The following is a 19,459-nucleotide window of genomic DNA, read 5'->3' as shown; positions in this document are numbered from 1 at the left end:
TCGTCGAGGAAGGCCTTCCGACGGTGCTGCTGAGATCAGGAATCTGTCTCCCGACAGCCTCTGTCGATAAAGGATCTGGAGCTAATAATGGGTGATCGTGGTGGGCGGAGTGTTCCGTATTCTGACACGTGGAGTCACCGTACTATGTCTACGAAGGATTAAGGTGTCAACATATGAACAAACGCCACAACAGGAGTCCGATGTGCGGATATCTTACCTTGGCACTAGCGGTTGAATAGAGCCTGCAGGGAAGAAGACAACTCAGTATTGGAGCGGTATGCGCGTGAAATTGTCGCAACGCTTGCGGCCGTATACCCGAGGTATGGAGTGGGAGGTTCCCAGGTGGGCAGAAGGCTGGTGATGGGGACGGGCACTTGATGGCAGGCTCCCAAAAAGTCGAATGTAACCCAAGGAGAATGGCCTCGGTCCCCAAGCAACCGGGAAGAGGATTCGAGAAGAATCGCAAGAAATGTAAATGGTGTGACAGAGACAACCTAGTGCCGGGGGATGGTGGGAGACTAGAATGAGCTCTGTCGTAACAACGAGTGGCGGGACTTCGCCCTGTTGACTTAACGTGAAGTAGTAGAAGTGTAGCCCTAGAAGAATAACAACGTAGAGAATACGAGAATACGATATGATCTCGGTCCAGAATCGAGAGACGGAGGGGGCGAGGTCTAGGCTCGGTAGATATGAGTGCGGAACCGAAGCACCTGAGGCGAGACCAAGAAACCAAGCCAGGCCGGAGGCAGGTGGGATCAAGACGGAGAGATAGACACCCGATGGATGGAGGGAGAGAGGGAGAGAGGGAGAGAGGGAGAGAGGGAGAGAGGGAGAGAGGGAGAGAGGGAGAGAGGGAGAGAGGGAGAGAGGGAGAGAGGGAGAGAGGGAGAGAGGGAGAGAGGGAGAGAGGGAGAGAGGGAGAGAGGGAGAGAGGGAGAGAGGGAGAGAGGGAGAGAGGGAGAGAGGGAGAGAGGGAGAGAGGGAGAGAGGGAGAGAGGGAGAGAGGGAGAGAGGGAGAGAGGGAGGGAGGAAGGGAGACAAGCTCACCCGCTGCTTGCATAACCCCGGGCTGAGTGCCTGGTCGATCTCCGTATCTGCATACCGAGGCGCTCGAGGCAGCATAGCAGACACCTTGGACGCGTACCCAGGTAGGTTGCCTGTTTACGGCTAGGTAGGAGGTTATGTTGTCACCCCTTTACGTATCGCGGCATCGCGGCATCGATCGCCTACCTTGGAAATGAGCCTGCCCGGTATTGAATTTCCTATATAGTTGTGTTTGCTCCCCTCCGGCGACTCCCCGAAAGTCCACCCTCAAGGCCCTCTGCCGTGTGCTTCCTTTTCCTGGTTGCGTCCCCTCCCCCTTGACCTACTACCATTGCCGGTGGAGCCTGCGATACCTGGGACCAGTGCGAGTATATCTAAACTACCTAGGTATGTGGGATCGCAAACATGGTAGCTGTGGCAGATGCGTGCTGATACAATTGCAATTCAATCGCATGCCACCTTGCAGCTCCAGCATTGCGATGAGTAAGGCTTTGATGCGCCGGGGTATTGTGCCCGTGCAGCGAGGCCACTTCCACTGCTGCTCCTGATGTGTATACATGCCGTGGGCATCGTGCTACTCAGGCAGATGCCTCGGTAGGTGCCCCCCTAGCCCGTCAGCTACCTCCGGATCGACAGTACCGCGGCGGGCCTGCGTATGTGGATCTCAAAATGAAACGGCGTCGAGACGGCGAACAGCTCGACGTCGAGATTAACGACGGATCCTTCTTTCCCAAGAATAGTTGCTCTGAGAGGCACCCACGGCAGCGGAATGCCGCCTCCGACGTTATGCGATGTCCTATGGGGGAAAAGGGCATCGCCAGTCTGGGCGCTCTGTGCTATCTGGGGGAGAAGAGAGGAAAGAAAGAAGGCCGCAGAGTTCGTGCATTATTTTTATCTCGCCCGATGAGATGTCGTGGCACGAACCATGTCATCACGTGGATGAGATCACGTGTAGATTGTGCAGGTGATGTAATGGCTCCAGAGAGGGGCACGAGATAAAATACGTAGGTACCTGGAAGCACAAGAGGTACCTGATATAGGTAGGTACCCAAGTACCTGATGTAGGTAATGGTCAGCATCCATCCATCATCGCCCGTCCGATTGGCCCAGCCGAGAGCCGAGGATAGCGGCCGGGATTGGACAGAATCGACGCCCTCCATCATTCCGCCTATTATCCCCATTCCTCATCCCGCATCCCCGTCGTCGTCGCCCTCGACTTCACCTGCCCGCGCTCGCCAATCGACCAGCCGCTCCTGCGCTCGAGCCCCACGTCTCGTCTCTTCCCTCATCTAGCTGGGTATCATTTGCGAGCCGATCCATCGCAGCCACGGCGTGGTGGACCGAACAGAGCTGCGCACTCACGCCACGCATACTTTTCCCTCGGTCCCGAAAGAGCACGATGAGCACACAGAGAGTTGGCCTGCGGGCCCTGCGGCAAGGTAGGCAGCTGCCACCCTACCCTACTACTCGCCGCCGATCAGCTCGGCGGCTGTTGTAGCTCCGTGATGCCTATGAGCACCCCGCGAACGGGCCTCCTCCGAGCCGGGGACCGTGGGAAAACCCCCACATGTGAAAGATTGAGGTCGCTAACTCTCTCGATGAGACAAACAGTCGCCGCCAGGCAGCCCAACGCCCTCCTCCTCCCCCAGAACGTCCCCCGCCTCGCCCTGGCGGCAAGCGTCATGACCTCGCAGATCAGGTAACGAGCCCGAACCCGACCCCCCCCCCCCCCCCCCAGAGCTAACCCACCCGTCCGCGCCCGCAGAGTCGCCTCGACGCAGAAGCTCACCCCGACGGACGCGCAGTCGCTCCTGGCCGCGCAGCGGCTCCGGCGGCCGGTGTCGCCGCACCTGGGCGTGTACGACTACGCGCAGACGTGGTTCGGCGCGTCGATCTGGACGCGCGTGACGGGCCAGGTGATGAGCGCGGGGTTGTACGCCTTCTCGCTCGCGTACCTGGCCGCGCCGCTGACCGGCTGGCACCTCGAGTCCGCCACGCTCGCCGCCGCCGCCGCCGCCCTGCCCCCCGCCCTCTTCGGCACCCTCAAGCTCCTCGCCGCCTGGCCCTTCTTCTTCCACCTCGCCAACGGCATCCGCCACCTCGTCTGGGACTTCGCCATCGGCTTCCAGCGCCCCACCATCAACAAGACTAGTAACCTTGTCCTCGGCGTCAGCCTGGTCGCCTCTCTCGCCGCCGTCATCTTTATCTGATACGGCTCGATTCGATGAACCCCCCCCCTCCCTGCCCTCCCCCAAGTCCGTCGCCATCCGATCAAGTCGAACGGTCTTCTGCCGGGCTCAGGGTGGACGGATGGGAAAGAAGTGGGCATATGGGATGAGCCTGGATAGAGGGGTGTATCGGGAAGATACCCACCTCGCAGCTATCTTGGCTAAGATTGCTGAAACATGTAGACTAGGCGCGGAAGAGGACAAAAAAAAACTTTTCGGGATGAAGACGCTGGCTATTCTGCGGGCCACTCGCCCTGCCCTAGATGCATGGGTCCCCGTAACGAGGAGTGTCGGAAGAAATTATCCAAGATTCACACATACTTAAACGTCACTCGGAATGCAGCACACCTATCTATGATTTTTTTCTTTCTTTCTTTCGTTTCTATAAGTGATGCCGGCCACCCAGCACGGACCGGTCAGCCCAGAGGCCGGTGGCCAGTGGACAAAGGTCCTTCGATCAATTACCCGCCGCGATACCTGTCCTTCTCTCCTCTGCAAGCACCGCCCGTAGTTGCAGGTCCAGAAACGCCTTAAGATAAAATAATCCATTTTTGTCTTTATCAATGGGGTATCATCCGCCTCGAGACACCTACCTCCCAAAATCCGTGTGCGGTTCGGAAAACGTCAAATCGCTCTCCCCTCCTCCCCCCAGCACCGCTGGCTAGGTCCGTCCACTATCCCCCCAACCCCCCCAATCCAGGGTTTTAGCTAAAGTTCCTGGCGTCCAGCACGACCTGGTTTAGCTTGTGGTCGCCGAGCTGGACGACTCGCTCGCCGATGACGTCGCCTAAGAAGGCCTTCACCTGGGCGGCCTCGCTCTCGTTGGTGTAGCCGTTCATGCCGTTGACCACAGGGGCGGCCGCGCCCCCGTCGTCGTCGGCCAATAGCCGGATCGCCTTGAGGATCGCGCCCACCAGCGCTTCGTACTCGGTGCGGCTTGTCGCGTCGCCCCGCTCCCGTAGCGGCGCCAGCATCGCTGCCTCGAAGTCCTTGAGGTGTTGCAGTAGCAGCATCTTGACCACGTCCGCCCCGCCAGCCGCCACCAGCCCCTGGACCGCCCCGAACCACACCGCCGGCGGGAATGTCGGGTTAAGCAGGTTCTTGAGGCAGGTCCGCACCAGCTTCGGCCGCAGAATCTTATTATGCGGAGAGTACTTACGCGCGATCTGCCCTACCAGCGTCGCCGAGAACTCTCGTAGTAGGTACTGCTCCTTCAGAGCCTCGACTCCGTTCTCCGGCCCGACCTTGCGGCCGAGCATACACGTGAGCACGGGGGCGCATAGCGAACTGGCGTACGGCGCCAGAAAGAGAGACTCGTTGTTAATTAATGCGTTCGTAAGCTCCATCATCTGACGCAGAACAAAGAGGCTGTCGAGTCGGTGGGTGACTTGGTTTGAGATGAAGTTGACGAAGTATGGGACGAGTTGATGGATGCCGGGCTCAGAGCTGACAGATTCCAAGACGGCCTCCCGCAGTCGTTGAACCTCGATATCGGAACTGTCGTCCATTAAGCCCGCTTGAATCTTCTCGAAATAGAGAGTCTGTTCCCGCGTGATGACGTGTCTGACGGCGGGCCGAAAGTTGGGATTGTCCTGCCCGGACAGAGCAGCAAGTGCAGGGTTAGCGCCGGGACCCTTGGGTAGCAGGTCTTGTGACCGCGACTCCGCCGTGGTGGGGTTCTGGACGACGACAGGCTGGACACCTTCAACGGCCAGCCAGTGTTCTATAGATGCGGTCAGGACTTGTCCAGAGCTCTCCGTCATAGTGGAGCCTCATGATACTTACTGCTAAAGTGCATATCTCGCGGTATCTTTGGTAGCGGCGCATTGATCAATTTCTCGAAGTCGACTTCTTCGTCTTCGATGTAGAACAGCGGCTGTGGACCCAAACTAGCTTCCCCATATCTAAGCGGTCGGGTAGAGTCGTACCCATACAACGGCTCTACATCAAGAACCCGGGCCGCTTGGGACACATCTTGGACCGTCATCGTGGTGCGTTTGGCAAGCCGCATAAACCGAAGAGCTTCGACGAGTATCTGGCCAATGCGATATTCGACATCCTGGGAGAGCGTACGTAACGGCTCGTCGCCGATATTGGAGATGCCGACAGACTCTGCGACATCTTTGACGTTTTCAGGATTCCAGAGGAGGCGTTGTTCGTGGATCTGTGCCTTGGTAGCGGGATCGTGGGCGGGGCCGCGAGCGTCCTTATTTGCTGCCATCGTGACTGACTACTTGCTCGCAGAAACAGCAGTCCAGCAAGGAGCTAGAATTTGATGTACACAAACCAAGCACACTAGCAGAGACAGTCGGGAGAGGTAAGCCTCGGGGCCTGATGGTTAAAATCGAGGTCTCGCCGATGGGGTTGAAAAGAGCTGCGGAGCGAGGCCGAAGAGAGAGGATCGGACGCGTAACAAAAATCTGTTGCAAATTAGGAGACGAAAGGTTGGTATATCAAGGATGGGGATAACCAACTACCCTGTGGGAGGTTAGCTATCGACATGGTGGGCAGCTCACAGGTGAATAATGGTGGGTGTGGCAATAGGCGTTGCCCAACTGCTCGACGGAATAAAAGAGGCGAGGCGTAGGGAGTAGGCTTCCTTATATGTCTCCTAGGTAGATACCAGAAACTTCAGGGGAAAGCGTCGTGCCCGGAGATTGCAAAAGACGTCGTGAGGGGAACCGGCCGATCTAGGTGGAAATTACGCAGGCCTCCCGAGCATCCGCACACTGGTCGGGATGGGACTCTCGTTTCCTTCGGCGATGACGCAGCCACGGTCCCGTTCGCTTTGGGCATCAGTTTGCTGTATTGCTTATTCTTCCCCGGCGGGCACGTCGTCCGTTACCCCGTGTTGACACAGTCCGAATCTTGGGGCGATAGTAGACAATCGGTGGAGCGGAATCGAGGAAGGGTTTTCGGTTGCCCAAAAGACTCGAGGGGGCCTTCTCGTCGGCTAGCCAGTGCGCAGCCCACGGGTGAATGAGGTGCGTCGATGACTGCGTCGCGGCGTATTCGAGGTCGGCCGCCTATCGGTAGTTTCGAGGGGAACGGGGATAGGACTATGAGAAAGTGGTTGCTCTCAATTGCCTACGAATGCCCGTGATGCGTTGTGACGTAGAAGAAGAATTGCAGGAAGTTGTCGGCCGCGTTGACGTAGGAATGTAAGTATTCGTGGCTGACGCGAAGCTGTCGAACGCGACGAGACTGGCGAGGCTGCTGATGCTTTGGAGGGAGTTGAGACATCAGATGCAGGTTCAGCCTCGGATTGGGCGGTGTGGGGCTCACCGGGACCGGCACCAGCGAATTGAATAAGCAGCGCCAGACACTTGCTAAAGACACCCCCTAGTACTGCCTAGCTTACCTCATCGTTGGTCGATCACGTAATCCTCGCACCATACACCTTCCGAGGAAGAAGAATTCTCATCGGGTTAGTCTGCTTTAACTACACAATCGTTCCAAGACACATGCGCCCCTCTCCCTTTCCCCCTCTACTGATAAAGCAGTTATGGGACGACGATGAAAAAAAGTAGAATTAAGTTCCAGGCTGAAAGGTCATTTCCTTATACCTAGGTAGGGATCGTGTTATGAATATCAAGATTTCCCCATCTCTTTTAATAATCTTAGCGGCGCATATGGATCGGGTATGAGGCTAATCCGACCGATTATATACCTATGTACCTACGTATAGGTAGTTAGAGTATCAATGAGGGTCGAGGAGAACTTTGGAACTCGCCTTAAAAAGGAAAAAAAATCACGTAAATTGACGAGATAATTGAGACCTTTACGGACTGTTATCCCCATAACACGTGGGGCAAGGATGGTGTGCGAGTACCTACATACCTACATACAGGGCCATGTAGGCTCGTCGAGTCAACGCATTGTCAACTTCTGATGGTATTATCCTCCAAGTACCAAACCACCGCCAGATCACATAGACGGTTCTGTCGATTCCGGCCCAAAAAAGCAACCCCGGAGGGTTGAAAAAGAGCTGGTCCCAGAGAGGGTCGAACTCTCGGCCTTCGCATTATTAGTACGACGCTCTAACCAACTGAGCTATGGGACCTTTCTCTGCCGCTGCGGAATAGAGAGGCGTGAACGCGCCGGTTGCGAAGCCAAGCTTCTGTAAGCGATCAAGTGGACACTTGCTATCTGAGCACCGGGCATTACCTACTAGGTAGTTAGGTAGTGCGCGATGACCAGATTGGCCAATCGCTGTGAAGCTCGGAGCCCGTAGGAGTCGAGCTGCGTCGTCCAATCACAGCCCTACCTATGACATCTCACCGGTGATGGTTCTGGCTGTGCAGCGGCGTGGTGCAGCTGTGGTAATATAATTTTGCGATATTCCTTCCGCCGACGAACTCTTAGGTATAAGTAGGTTACCGGCATGCTGTCACCTTACCCCTATCCTCAAGACGCCTATTTAGCTGGCAGAGCCTACCGGTAATCACCAGCCCCTACGTCGTAATGCTCACCGGAAGAGATCTCGGTCCGGGGCGAAGAGTATACCGAGGTCCATAGCCACTGTCCCGAGTTCGCCCTCCGTGCCTGCAACTGACATTCCCCGGGGCCTCGTCCCGGGTGTCTCACACGTACACCCAGATATTCTTATTCTTATCAGCGACCGATTGTCTCATAGGGACTGAGCAACCTAAAGGTCTGCCGAAAATCCGATATCGAGGGAAATGGCGAGATAATTGCCTTAAAGGTACCTACCTACATAAATACCTTAGGAGGTAGGTAATTATATCCTAGAGGGCGAAGCTAACTATTGTAGTTGTGCGGTGCGGCTAGCCCTTGTAGGGTTTCGGATAAGTAGGTACCTAATTTATATGCCTAGGTCTCGCATTTACCTGCCTTTAGGTATTCTCACCATCCACACTTGAACCTACATTATACAGGGTGGTAACCCTCATCATCCTCCAGTAAACTACCTAACACAGGTGCCTCTATGCGTCGTCCTGCCAATGAACCCCCTCAGATCACGGTTACATGTTGCTCGGAATCTCTATTTCCGGCAATGATTAAGACCGACACGGACTTGAACATGACCCCGCAAGCTTCGATGGTAGGCATATTTACCTAAAGCGAATTATGGCCAAGCTAGAAACCTAGTATCACGCTCTTACTAGGCTTGTAGCGTCGACGTGGGGGTAGTAGGTAGTAGGATGATTCCTACTGCCGCTACCATCACCACCGTTATTATGACAAGGGGATATGCTTAGAATAGGTTTAATTTAACTAATAATTCTATAGGGGGTCTCTTAGGTCCTTATCTTCTTCCAAGTTCTACGTTCCCTTCTCGTCCTAATATAACCCGGAAGTATCCTTGTACCTTTATACCTTTATACCTTAATACCGAAGCTATCCGAAGCTTATCTAGGACTTTCCTTAGTAGGTCGCCGAGGTAACGGCCTTAATACCCGATATTATCCTCCTAACCTTTATAGCCTAATCCGTTAGCGTAGGGTTTTATTCCCGTATAATATTATCTCCCTTCTTCGGAGGAGCTCGTCCCTAAGCGTAATACCTAGGCCCGATGGTTAGTAGGTTTATTAGGGTTCTATAGGTAAAATAACTTAACGGCTCCCTTCGCTTCTTCGGTAGTAAAGTACTCCTACGGTTCCTAAGTCTAGTAGCGCTTAGCCGGTTATCCTTATTACTTTATTAGGTATCTAATAACTTTTCCGGTCCTTACGGAATCTAGTACTTTATTTACCTCGTAGTTTTCTACTTCGATCGGAGCTACCTTCCGTAGGACCTAGTTAGGGTTAGGTAATTCCTAATTACTAACGCGGTAAGATTCGATAAGGAATACGTAAAAGGTACTATAAATATGCTAGCCTTTCGGGAGTATTAGAGTTACGGCGGTAGGGGAAACGACCTTCTAGATCTTAAAGGAATTAAGTATCTTTTTATCTATTTTTTTTATAGGACGTTTAGTTTTAATATTACGGGCGTTTAATATAACGAACTATCCGACTTCTAGAAGGGGTTCCTTCTTTCGGTATCTATTTACTTATCCTTTTATCCGTTACCGTGCTTTTTCTAAATGCTACTTAGCCTCGTTATATACCCGAGTTATTTAATAAGTATAGAGGTTACTTTCTAGATTCTTAGGGGTACCTAAAGGGAGGTTATATACGGCTAGGTACTACTTATAGTTAGCGTAGAAAGGTAATATACCGGTAGTTATTAAAGCGGTATTATTATAGGTAAATTCGGTAGTAGGTAATAAGCTTTCCTAGTTACTTATCTCGTAGTTTACGAAGGCGCGTAGGTATGCTTTTAAGATTTAATTAAGTCTCTTTATTTATTTATCCGTTTAAGGGTAGAAAGCGGTACTTATTCTAGGCTTAACGCTAAGGAGCTTTAAAACGCCCTTTCATATATAGGAGGTAAATCGCGAGTTTCGGTCGGAGATAATATCTAAGGAGATCCTATATAGCCGTTAATAACTACGTATAAAGATAGGTATTAAGTCTTCGGCCTTTTTACCGTCCTTTTTTAACGGGATAAAGTACGTTATCTTAATAAAGGGATTTATAATAACCTAGATAAAATCGTAACCGTTAAATATTAATAAGTCCGTAATAAAGTCTATCGCGATCGTTTACTATAGTCGATAATATAGTTCCATAAGCTATAGTAATCCGAACGGGATATATCGGGGTACCTTGTTTTATTAGTACTCGCGGTATCCTCTAACGAATTCCTTAATTATTACTTCTAGGTTAAGCTATTAAAAGTTACGAGTAATAAGTTTTATGGTTTTATTTATACCTATATACCCCGCTACTTTAATATCGTATTCCGATTTAACTACTTCTTATTATAGGTCCTTAGGTATTTAGAAACGGTTTCGCTAATAAAGGAGGCCTTCCTAGAGCTTTATCTCCTTACCGAGTAGTTTAATTAGCTAGGCCTGGTACTCTAGGTCCTATATAGCTACCGTTTTAACCTATTTAACGAACTCTATAGTTTAAGCGGGTATTAGGATATTACTTAATCGTACGCTAAAGAATATTACCGCGGGTAAGCCTAAATTTTTTAAAAAATGCTTTTCCTATAGAACCGTCGCTATCGGCTAGTCCTTAGCTCCCCCTTTTTTAAGGCGATATTATAGTAATCTAAATAAAATATCGGCCTTTTTATTTTACTTTCCTAGGCGATAATATATTATAAAGTAATACGAAGAAAGCTATTAAGCCTAGCGGGTTTAGCGTCGATTTAATACCTTTACCGTAGTAAAGTACGTTAGGTTCTAGTAATCGGAATATACTTCTATTTAATACTAAGTACCTTCGAGATAATATCGTTACTTCTCGAATACGTCGACGATTATTAATAATTCCTTATTATATATTTTATAATTTATCTCCGCTAGGGTAAGTCGTCGTAAGAAAAAGGCTATTAGTTTTAGTCTCCCTTTATTATCCTTTTAAAAGAGAACCGCGGAAATAGCGAAATCTAAGGCGTCGGTTTCGATAATTAAAACTCGGTTAGGGTCGAAATATATAAATACCGAGGCCTTCGTAAAGGTTTCTTTTAATTCCTAAAAGGCCTTCTTTATCTCGATTTCTTATTTCTATAGCTTACGGTTTCCCTTATTTATACTAATAATTAGCCTAGCTATGCCCGAGAAATTACGTATGAATTTACGATAAAAGTTAGCAAACCTAATAAAGCTTTATAAGTCTTTAAGTATAGCTAGGATACGCTAATTAAGGATAGCTTTTATTTTATTTTTAGATATAATAATACCTCGGGGGCTTATATTATATCCTAAGAATTTAACTTCCTACGTTCGCTAGGTATATTTCTTTAGGGCTACCGCTAAATGGTTCTCTATAAGCCGTTTTAAGACTTCTTTAATTAGTTTATTATATTCCTTTAGCGTATTAATATAAATTAGGACATTATTTAAATAAGCGATAATCCCGGCGTTTAGGAGGTCGCGGAAGATATAGTTTATTATGGCTTAGAAGGTAGCGGGGGCGTTAATTAATTCCATAGGTATAACTATATATTCGTATAGCCCGTATCGCGTTCTAAAGGCGGTTTTTCATTTATTACCCTCCTTAATCCGTACCATATAGAACCTAGATTTTAAATTAATTTTAATAAACTACCGCGCCGTTTAGAATAGGTTTTATAATTCGTTAATTAGCGGAATCGGATATCGGACGGGTATTATAATTTTATTTAGCCTCCGGTAGTCCGCTACCGGTCTTAGGGTACCTAAGTTCTTTTTATTTATAAATATTATGGATACGCCGTAAAGGGCCTTGGATTTTCGGATTCTCCCTATAGCTATTATTTCGTCGAGCTAAGGTTTTAAGGCGTCTAGCTATCGTCCGCTTATAGCATATAAAGGTCCCTACAAAGGAATAATTCCCGGTCGGAGCTTAATAGCGTAGTCCTACGGTTACCGATTAAGGAATCGTTATCCGACTTCCTTAGTTATAATAGAAACGAAGTCGCGAAATTATTCCGGTACTTATACTAAAGCCTCTACTTCTCGTACTATCCCTATACGAGCTAACCGTAGGTAATAATTCTAATACCGTAACGAGTTAAAGTATAGCCGTCCGTTTATAAATAATCCTTAAGGGAGGTATTCCTTTATTTATTACTAAGGTAGAATAACATCGACCTTTTCGTTTAATTTACTAACTTCTTAAGCGATACGGTAAATATAGTCGTAGCTACGGAGCTTTATTTTATTTATATATTAAAGTCTTTTTAACGAGATTTCCGAGCCGTCGAATCCTACTAAGGTTCTAGCCCTGGAGCGTTAGTTAATAGGAAGGCGTAATTATTCGACTTTAGCGGCGTTAATTAAAGGTACCTTACTACCGGTATTTAGAAGGACTCGCAAGAGGTATTCCTTTCCCTAATATTTTATCTATATCGTATAAATAGGCCGTTTATCTAACCTTAGCTCGTCGGGGTTACGCTAAGGAACTCGTAGTTTCTTTACTATTAGTACCGCTTCCGCTACTTCTAACGTTCCGGGCCGTTTAATAACCGTAATCTTTACGTTATCTTTATCGCCCCTATCTTCCGTTAACGCTTACGGGAAGGCATTTAAAAATCCCGTTCTTTATCGGAATCGGATAGCTTTATAATACGGGAAAGAATTTCCTCGTATCGTATAATAATATCGATCCTAGTCCTTTTATTAGGTAATAGCTCGGATTCCTTCCTTCCTCTTTTTTCCGATAAGACTTTCTTAGGTAGCGCCGGTAAGTCCCGTCCTTTTAAGTCCTTTTTTACGAAGTAAGCTAAGGTTTAGTAATTATCCCTTCCGTATTTCTAATAGGCTTTCTTATCCTTCTTTCGTTAATCGATAGCGGCCTAATTAATCCTAGCTAAAGCCTCCTTATTACTTACTTATCGTAAGTCCTTAGCCGGTACGGGTTTCTTATTATCCTTTTCCTTACGTTCGTTTATTAGTTAGCTTAAGCGGGAACGAGTTTCTTTTACGGGTTACCGTTATTATTAGTCCGCTTTCGTATACTCCTTCTACGAAGCGGACCCTCCTTTTCCCGAAATTCCTAGGTTAGTTATTATATTTTCGTAGATTTAGCCGGCTTCCTTAATTACTTTAAGGAAGGCTTTATCGCTTTCGGAAATGCTACTTAATCGCGAATAAACTAACTTAGTTATTTCGTCGGGTAAGGTACGGGCGATATAATTCTAGAAGGTAGTCCCGGACCATTAAACGATATCGTTAAGGTTTATAAGCTCGGTAAGGTATTAAAAGATATCTCCTTAATATTTTAGTTCCTATATTTTCTTAAAGTTACGATATCGTTTAGCAAGGTCTTTAAACCGTTCTTAAAGTACTTAAGAATATCCCGCCTAAATATCGACGACTATTAATCTTTTTACCTAGGTTAGCCGTTATTAATACTAAAGCTAGGCCTTTTCGGTAAGTATCGATCCTACCTAGTTAATTTTTTAAACGTCCCGGGTAAAGCTTTCTTTATAAGTTTCGAGGTAGGATTTAACCTTAATTTACTATAGTCGGAACTTAATTAAGTCTTTACCGTTATAAGCCGTAGGCTTAATAAGGTATACTAGATTAATCGTTACCGTAATACTTCGTCGACTATTTATAGCTTTAATTTAAGCCTTAATTATACGTTCCTCGGCCGGGTCGAGAGGCTCCTACGGTTCTTTAGGGGCGCCGGGCGGGCGTCGTAGCCTCTACGGATTCCCGGATTCTAAGTTATCCGAGTCGTCGGAATTCCTTAGGTCCCCTAAGGTATTCCGCGGGGTTCTTAAGGGTTACGGTAGTCCTTACCCGGCTCCTCCTAATATAAAGGCGCCTACCGCGGCGTCTTAGAAACGGGCTCTTACGCGCGCGGCGGTACGTTTAGCCGCGGCGTCTTAAAATACGCCGTCGGAAATAATCTCCCTTATTTTAACCTCGCTACTAATATATTTCCCGGTAAACGCTATCGTAATACGGGTACCCGGCGCGGGAGTAGGCGTTCTTATCCTCTAACTAACTCCTACGATAATAAACTTAATATCCGTTAACTAATTACTTAATCGTTATTATTAGTATTCCTTAATTAAATTAATTATATAAGCCTTAAGGTCGTCCTTAATTAGCTAGGTTTTTTCTTCTATAGCCCCGGAGGTAAGGTATTCTTTACTAAGAATTTCGCCGATTTATTTATCCTTTTACGTAACCTAGGAGCTAACGTCCGTTATTAACTTATTATATTCCTCGCGTAGTTAGGTTAAGGCTCGTTAGTTTTATAATACGGCGTTTCGAAGTTAATTTATTACGGCCGTTCGTACTTTATCCTACCGGGTAAATTTAGCTACGGTTTCCTATACGTTCTAAGCGAAGTAGGTACTTTATTCCACGACTTATTTCTAGAACTCGTAGATCTATATCTTCGTAATTCGAATACCGATAGTTTATATTACCGTAGCGGTTTAGTAAAGCTATCGTAGTTATTCGTATTATTCCTTTAGGATCGTATTTTATCGGTATCCTACGTCGACCTAGTTAACTAATATTACTAGGCTTTAATATACCTATCCTATTTACTTATATAAATCTACGATCTACTACGGGGAATTACGTATAACTACTCCTAAGTTCGCGATTTCCGGAGCATCCGTTATAACTACCTTATATTCCTAGGGTTAGTATACGACGAGGGACTTATTAGTTAATTCCGGCTAGGGCATTAAGGTGGTTCGTTCGGCGTCCTTTACCTTTAACTCCGTTATTACGGCCTTTAGTTTATTAATCGTAGCTACTATCTAGGCTACTTCCGCTATAGAGATCGGCGCTACCCCCGAAGCGGCTAATCGCGGGAGTAGGAAAGCCTACGGTTTTAGTTCTTTAGTAAAAGGTCGAGGTTAATCCGGTAGTAATGGTACCGGGGTAGCGGCTTTAACGTATAACGCCGGCTTAGGCGTAGGCTTTTTTTATTACTAACTTATAGTAAAGTTATAAAGGTAAGAGTAATATAAAATTATCTATAATAAGGGGATATACTTGGAATAGGTTTAATTTAATTAATAATTCTATAGGGGATCTCTTAGGTCCTTATCTTCTTCCAAGTTCTACGTTCCCTTCTCGTTCTAATATAACCCGGAAGTACCCTTATACCTTTATACCTTTATACTTTAATACCGAAGCTATCCGAAGCTTATCTAGGACTTTCCTTGGTAGGTCGCCGAAGTAACGGCCTTAATGCCCGATATTACCCTCCTAACCTTTATGGCCTGATCCGTTAGCGCAGGGTTCCATCCCCGTGTGACAGTTATGGTGTCCGTCGTCGTATGCGTTATTAGGGGTCCGTTCTACTCTGTGTATGCTTGCTTGTCGGCGTCTAGTCGGGTTGGTGTTCCGGCCTGGTAGAAATTCAAATGATGAGTAGAAACTTAGCGACGAGTAAACTTTCCTTTCGTCTCGGTGCTATCATTAGGTAAAGTACCTCCGAGGTATCCCCCTTGTAGACATTCGGTGTGGTAGGAAATGCGTATTGTCCAACAAGGGCCAGCGGGAATTCAGTTACCTTCATATCCTTCCAGTTCTCTGCCTGAGATGGCGTGTTTTGACCCTAGCGCGTGTTCCTGCCTTTGCTACGCAAGGAGAGACAAGAGCCTCAGTGGTGCGGTTCCGCCAAATCGCCCGAGCTTCTTCCGCGATGCCACAACTACATGCCGCACCTATCATACATATAATCGAGACCATGGGCTAAGGGGGAATGACCAAAGGGTAGTGATGGGTGCACATTGGCCTAGGGGCAAAGGCAACTCGGTGTGCCTGACCACCAGTTACCAGCGCGATATTTTGGTTTGCCACAGAAAGGACCGTGGCAGAATCAATCCTACACACGCGTGGCTCCATGGTATGGACCCCGACACATAATATCGTCGACCCCAACAAGCCCTGCCTGTGTGCAAAGACGAGGCTTGCATGATTATCGAAGGCCAAAAAGCTTCACTTCCTCAAAATCTCGCCATGTAGTTTTTCCTCAGTCGAAACGATATCAAAACGAACGATCCGTTAACCGTAAGTGGAGAGTTTCGAAACTAATAGAATCGCCCCACGGCCGACCCCCGAAACCCACAGCCCGGCGAAGCACGGAACGGACCGGTAGCGGCAGTATTTGGACAAGCGGGCCTGATTGCGCCGCATGTTCGACAATATATTGCCTACGCTTGCACCCGTCATGATGCGGCAAGCAATAACTCGCCGAGAGTATACTCCTGCTGCCACAGGATGATATACGAGAGCCGGTAAGATATACTATTTATATTGGAGGACTCTAAAGAATATGATGTTTAGGTACCGTATACAGGCGCCAATTCGGAGACGCTGAACTGATGGAACTGGAACTAAACCCAGGACTAAGAGGAGGAGGCCAAGGTTGGAGACGACTGGTATCGTATCTCTCTATGACACTACCAGCGCTAGTACTATTCCCGAATTGATACGATCCAAGTATACAATTAAAACCTATGAATACCTAAGAGTGGAGGAGGAGGCCATGATTCTATGATTATCTAATTCAACTATCCCGCTAAACACCCCTCTATCCTTTACGCATTTCCCTCGATAGAGCAAGCATATACAGACATGAAGGACCTAGATTCTATTCGTGTGCTAGTAGAACTCGGCCTCATCTTCGTGTTGGTTCCTACTCTTGATCTAGCAGAAGGGCAACTAAGCATAGGCAAATCTAGCTCGCACATGAGCGCCCTGCAGACGTACCCGATCTAGTGATCTAACTCCCCACTCTCTGCGTCGAATACTACCGTAGACGGGCTCAACCAGAATTGTTTCCAGCACGATCTCTCTACCGCGTACGGGGGGCAAGCCGCATGCTCGACGCCGAGATTTCTGTTGTACAAGGCCTGTTTCCTTCATCACTTGCTCTACCTAGGTGACAAGGGGAAGGGCGAGCGCAGAGTAGAGGGGAGAGTAAACGAGCCCCGGGGGAAGGTCAACTGTACATGGGCACCAGGATATATAGTACTGTACATGATTTGATTTCCCTGATGCACCAGAGGAGAACGCCGCTTTACCCTCCGTGTCCGGCTATGAGCAAAGAAAGTCAGCCGTCGAAAAGCCGGTCCTACCAACGATCCGCCCCACCCTCCGCGGCTCCGCGGCCAGCTCTACGAAATGACTTGGGTGATGATGCCGGTCGCGACCGTTCGGCCACCTTCGCGGACGTTTACCTGCTGGCCGGACTCGAGGGCGATGGGGTTGTGTAGGACGGCCATCATCTCGACGTTGTCACCGGGCATGACCGCCTTCGACTTGTCCTTGACGTCGTCCGGGAAATAGAGCGCGCAGGCCTCGTCCGCGGTGCGCAGGTAGATTTGCGGTCGGTAGTTCTCGAAGAAGGGGGTGTGTCGGCCGCCTTCTTCCTTCGACAGGACGTATAGCGACACCAGGAACTTGGTGTAGGCCTTGACCGTGCCTGGCTTGACAATCACCATACCTCGCCTAACGTCCTCTCGCCGGACGCCTCGCAGAAGCAGGCCCGAGTTGTCGCCGGCCACCGATTCCTCACACGACTTCTTGAAGGTCTCGATATCGGTGACCTTGGTCTTGATGACCTCGGTACCTTTTCCGACCAGCTCTACGTCCGCGTCCCTCTTCAAGGTCCCGCGCTCGACACGGCCCGAGGCGACAGTTCCACGACCGGCGATCGAGAAGACATCCTCGACCGACATCAGGAAAGGCTTGTCCAGATCACGCTGGGGCGTAGGGATCCACTCATCGACGGCCTTCAACAGCTCGTCGATCTTCTGAACGCCGATGTCGTCCCGCTTGCCCTCCAGCGCCATCAGCGCCGAGCCCAAGACCACGGGCGTCTCGTCCCCTTCGAAGCCGTACTGGGTCAGAAGTTCGCGCATCTCCATCTCGACCAGCTCCAACATTTCCGGGTCATCGATGGCATCGATTTTGTTGACGAAGACGACGATCTTGCGGACACCAACCTGTCGGGCGAGGAGGAGATGCTCTCGCGTCTGAGGCATCTGGCCGTCGGAAGCCGCTACGACGATGATAGCGCCGTCCATGCTGGCGGCGCCAGTAATCATGTTCTTGATGTAATCGGCGTGACCGGGGCAGTCGACGTGGGAGTAGTGGCGCGCGTCGGTCGAGTATTCGATATGCGCTGTGGAGATCGTGATACCACGCTTCCTCTCTTCGGGGGCCTTGTCGATAGCACCATACTCAAGGTAACTCGCCAATCCCTTTTCTGCTTGACGTTTCGTTATAGCGGCGGATAGTGTCGTCTGTCCCAGGCCAATTGGTTAGACTCGATCTGTGCCGGCCTCGGCTCGCGTGATTCCCATCGCATCGATGCGGGGGAACATACCTTGCCGTGATCGACGTGGCCGATAGTGCCAATGTTCACATGCGGTTTCGTTCTCTCGAATACAGCGGCGTACGAGCGGGTGATATTGAGGGCGGCAGCCACATTCTGCTGCCGCACTGCGAACCGCAGCGGGTTGGCAGCGCTGCCGGATCGGAGAGAGTGCCGAGAGGCCCGCAGGAAGGGCCGAATCGTTCGCAAAGACGCGGACATCTTGGCGAAGGGTGGCCCGCGACCAAGGATGAGGATCAACAGAGGAAGGCAGAAGCGGACTATGTGGTGGGGGGGGTAGTGAGGGTCACAGTGATCCGGTATACTCAACCTGGGTGGTTTTTTTTTCTCTCGTCGTCCCCCTCTAAAGCAAAAAAAAGCTCTGAATAGCTTGATATTCCTGTATCGGGGTTGAGGATGCCGAATTTCTCATTCCTCGATTTGCCCCACACACGTGACCTTCTAGTTCATCCAATCAGAAGCTTGGCCCTTCCACCCGCTTTGTCCCCTACCCAAAGCTTTCAGGCCCCAGCTTACTCAGCAGCCAAGTCTAGGTAAATACTTCACGTCCAGTTCCCTGCATTCTTCTCTCATTCTTCTCGTGCTTTTCTCCCTTCCCTTTCACTCTTCCGTTTGAACAGCTGCATCCTAATAGTAAAATTGCCATACACCAGATCAGACACGTAGGTAGAGTAACGCTGCGCATATCAGGATTTCTAACCACTGAAGTAATCTCGCCGACACTGGGTAGAGAAGCCCCCGGCAAGCATCTAGGTATCGCTACCAAATCTGACCAAAGGATGGACGGCGTGTGCCTCTCCTTTTCAACCCTCTCGCCGGGCACCTTCCCCCGAACATCTTTTTCCCAGGACTGATCCAGCTAATTACGTCTCGCCGTTCCTATCTCCCGCTAACGGCCTGGTCCTGTTCGCCTTTCGTTTATCGTTTATCGACGCGCGCGGGAAGGATCTTAGGATGCGTAACGGACGCCTCGACTCGGTTTCGGCCGCCGCTCGGTTCTACGCCTCGGCGTAGTGAAAAGTCCACGGCGCGTATCGATGAAAAGTCTATCTTAACGGCGATAGTAAAAACTACGAGGGATTACTTCGAGGCGGCCTCCTCGTCCCCCTACCCCGCTTTCGACGGGGTAGTAAGTAAGGCTTGACTAGGTATAGGGTGTTAGGAAAGGAGAAAAGGAAAGGAACGGAGGTTTTATTGTTGCCTTTGGAAGTATAACTTTCCTTCGGGTACCTTTAACCGTCCCGAATGGTTTCTATCGCCATGGTATGCGTTAGGGAACGAAGGATACGGGTACGATATCGTGGA

General features: G+C 49.3%; 5 protein-coding genes and 1 non-coding gene across 6 annotated transcripts; 2 read left to right on the top strand and 4 right to left on the bottom strand.

Annotated features, from left to right (window-relative positions):
- Positions 1-82: 82 nt before the first annotated feature.
- Positions 83-1,387, bottom strand: GGS23DRAFT_171693 (uncharacterized protein). The gene has a single exon (XM_051511562.1). The coding sequence runs from the start codon at positions 1,058-1,060 to the stop codon at positions 167-169; it is 894 nt and encodes a 297-aa protein (XP_051376047.1). The 5' UTR covers positions 1,061-1,387; the 3' UTR covers positions 83-166.
- A 1,056-nt stretch (positions 1,388-2,443) lies between these two features.
- On the top strand, positions 2,444-3,254 carry GGS23DRAFT_592658 (succinate dehydrogenase cytochrome b560 subunit; the record flags this gene model as incomplete). Its single annotated transcript, XM_051517909.1, has 3 exons — positions 2,444-2,483; positions 2,656-2,743; positions 2,810-3,254. The coding sequence occupies 3 exons, from the start codon at positions 2,444-2,446 to the stop codon at positions 3,252-3,254; spliced, it is 573 nt and encodes a 190-aa protein (XP_051376046.1).
- A 389-nt stretch (positions 3,255-3,643) lies between these two features.
- On the bottom strand, positions 3,644-5,671 carry GGS23DRAFT_171880 (DUF1546-domain-containing protein). The gene is made up of 2 exons (XM_051511563.1): positions 5,058-5,671; positions 3,644-4,995 (listed from the first exon to the last, which is right to left on the bottom strand). Exons 1-2 carry the CDS (start codon positions 5,491-5,493, stop codon positions 3,977-3,979), a joined length of 1,455 nt encoding a protein of 484 aa, XP_051376045.1. The 5' UTR covers positions 5,494-5,671; the 3' UTR covers positions 3,644-3,976.
- Positions 5,672-7,261: 1,590 nt separating this feature from the next.
- GGS23DRAFT_t8 lies at positions 7,262-7,335 on the bottom strand. The gene has a single exon. It is a non-coding gene; the product is annotated as a tRNA-Ile (tRNA).
- Positions 7,336-15,136: 7,801 nt separating this feature from the next.
- Positions 15,137-15,747, top strand: GGS23DRAFT_171563 (uncharacterized protein). Its single transcript, XM_051511561.1, has one exon. The coding sequence runs from the start codon at positions 15,283-15,285 to the stop codon at positions 15,676-15,678; it is 396 nt and encodes a 131-aa protein (XP_051376044.1). The 5' UTR covers positions 15,137-15,282; the 3' UTR covers positions 15,679-15,747.
- Positions 15,748-16,805: 1,058 nt separating this feature from the next.
- Positions 16,806-18,452, bottom strand: GGS23DRAFT_171556 (translation elongation factor Tu). The gene is made up of 2 exons (XM_051511560.1): positions 18,146-18,452; positions 16,806-18,062 (listed from the first exon to the last, which is right to left on the bottom strand). The coding sequence occupies exons 1-2, from the start codon at positions 18,353-18,355 to the stop codon at positions 16,932-16,934; spliced, it is 1,341 nt and encodes a 446-aa protein (XP_051376043.1). The 5' UTR covers positions 18,356-18,452; the 3' UTR covers positions 16,806-16,931.
- Between the last annotated feature and the right edge of the window lie 1,007 nt (positions 18,453-19,459).

Source organism: Durotheca rogersii (assembly GCF_024521655.1).
Source record: "Durotheca rogersii strain YMJ 92031201 chromosome Unknown GGS23scaffold_2, whole genome shotgun sequence".
NCBI lineage: Eukaryota > Fungi > Ascomycota > Sordariomycetes > Xylariales > Xylariaceae > Durotheca > Durotheca rogersii.
This window is presented reverse-complemented; position numbering and strand designations above follow the sequence as displayed.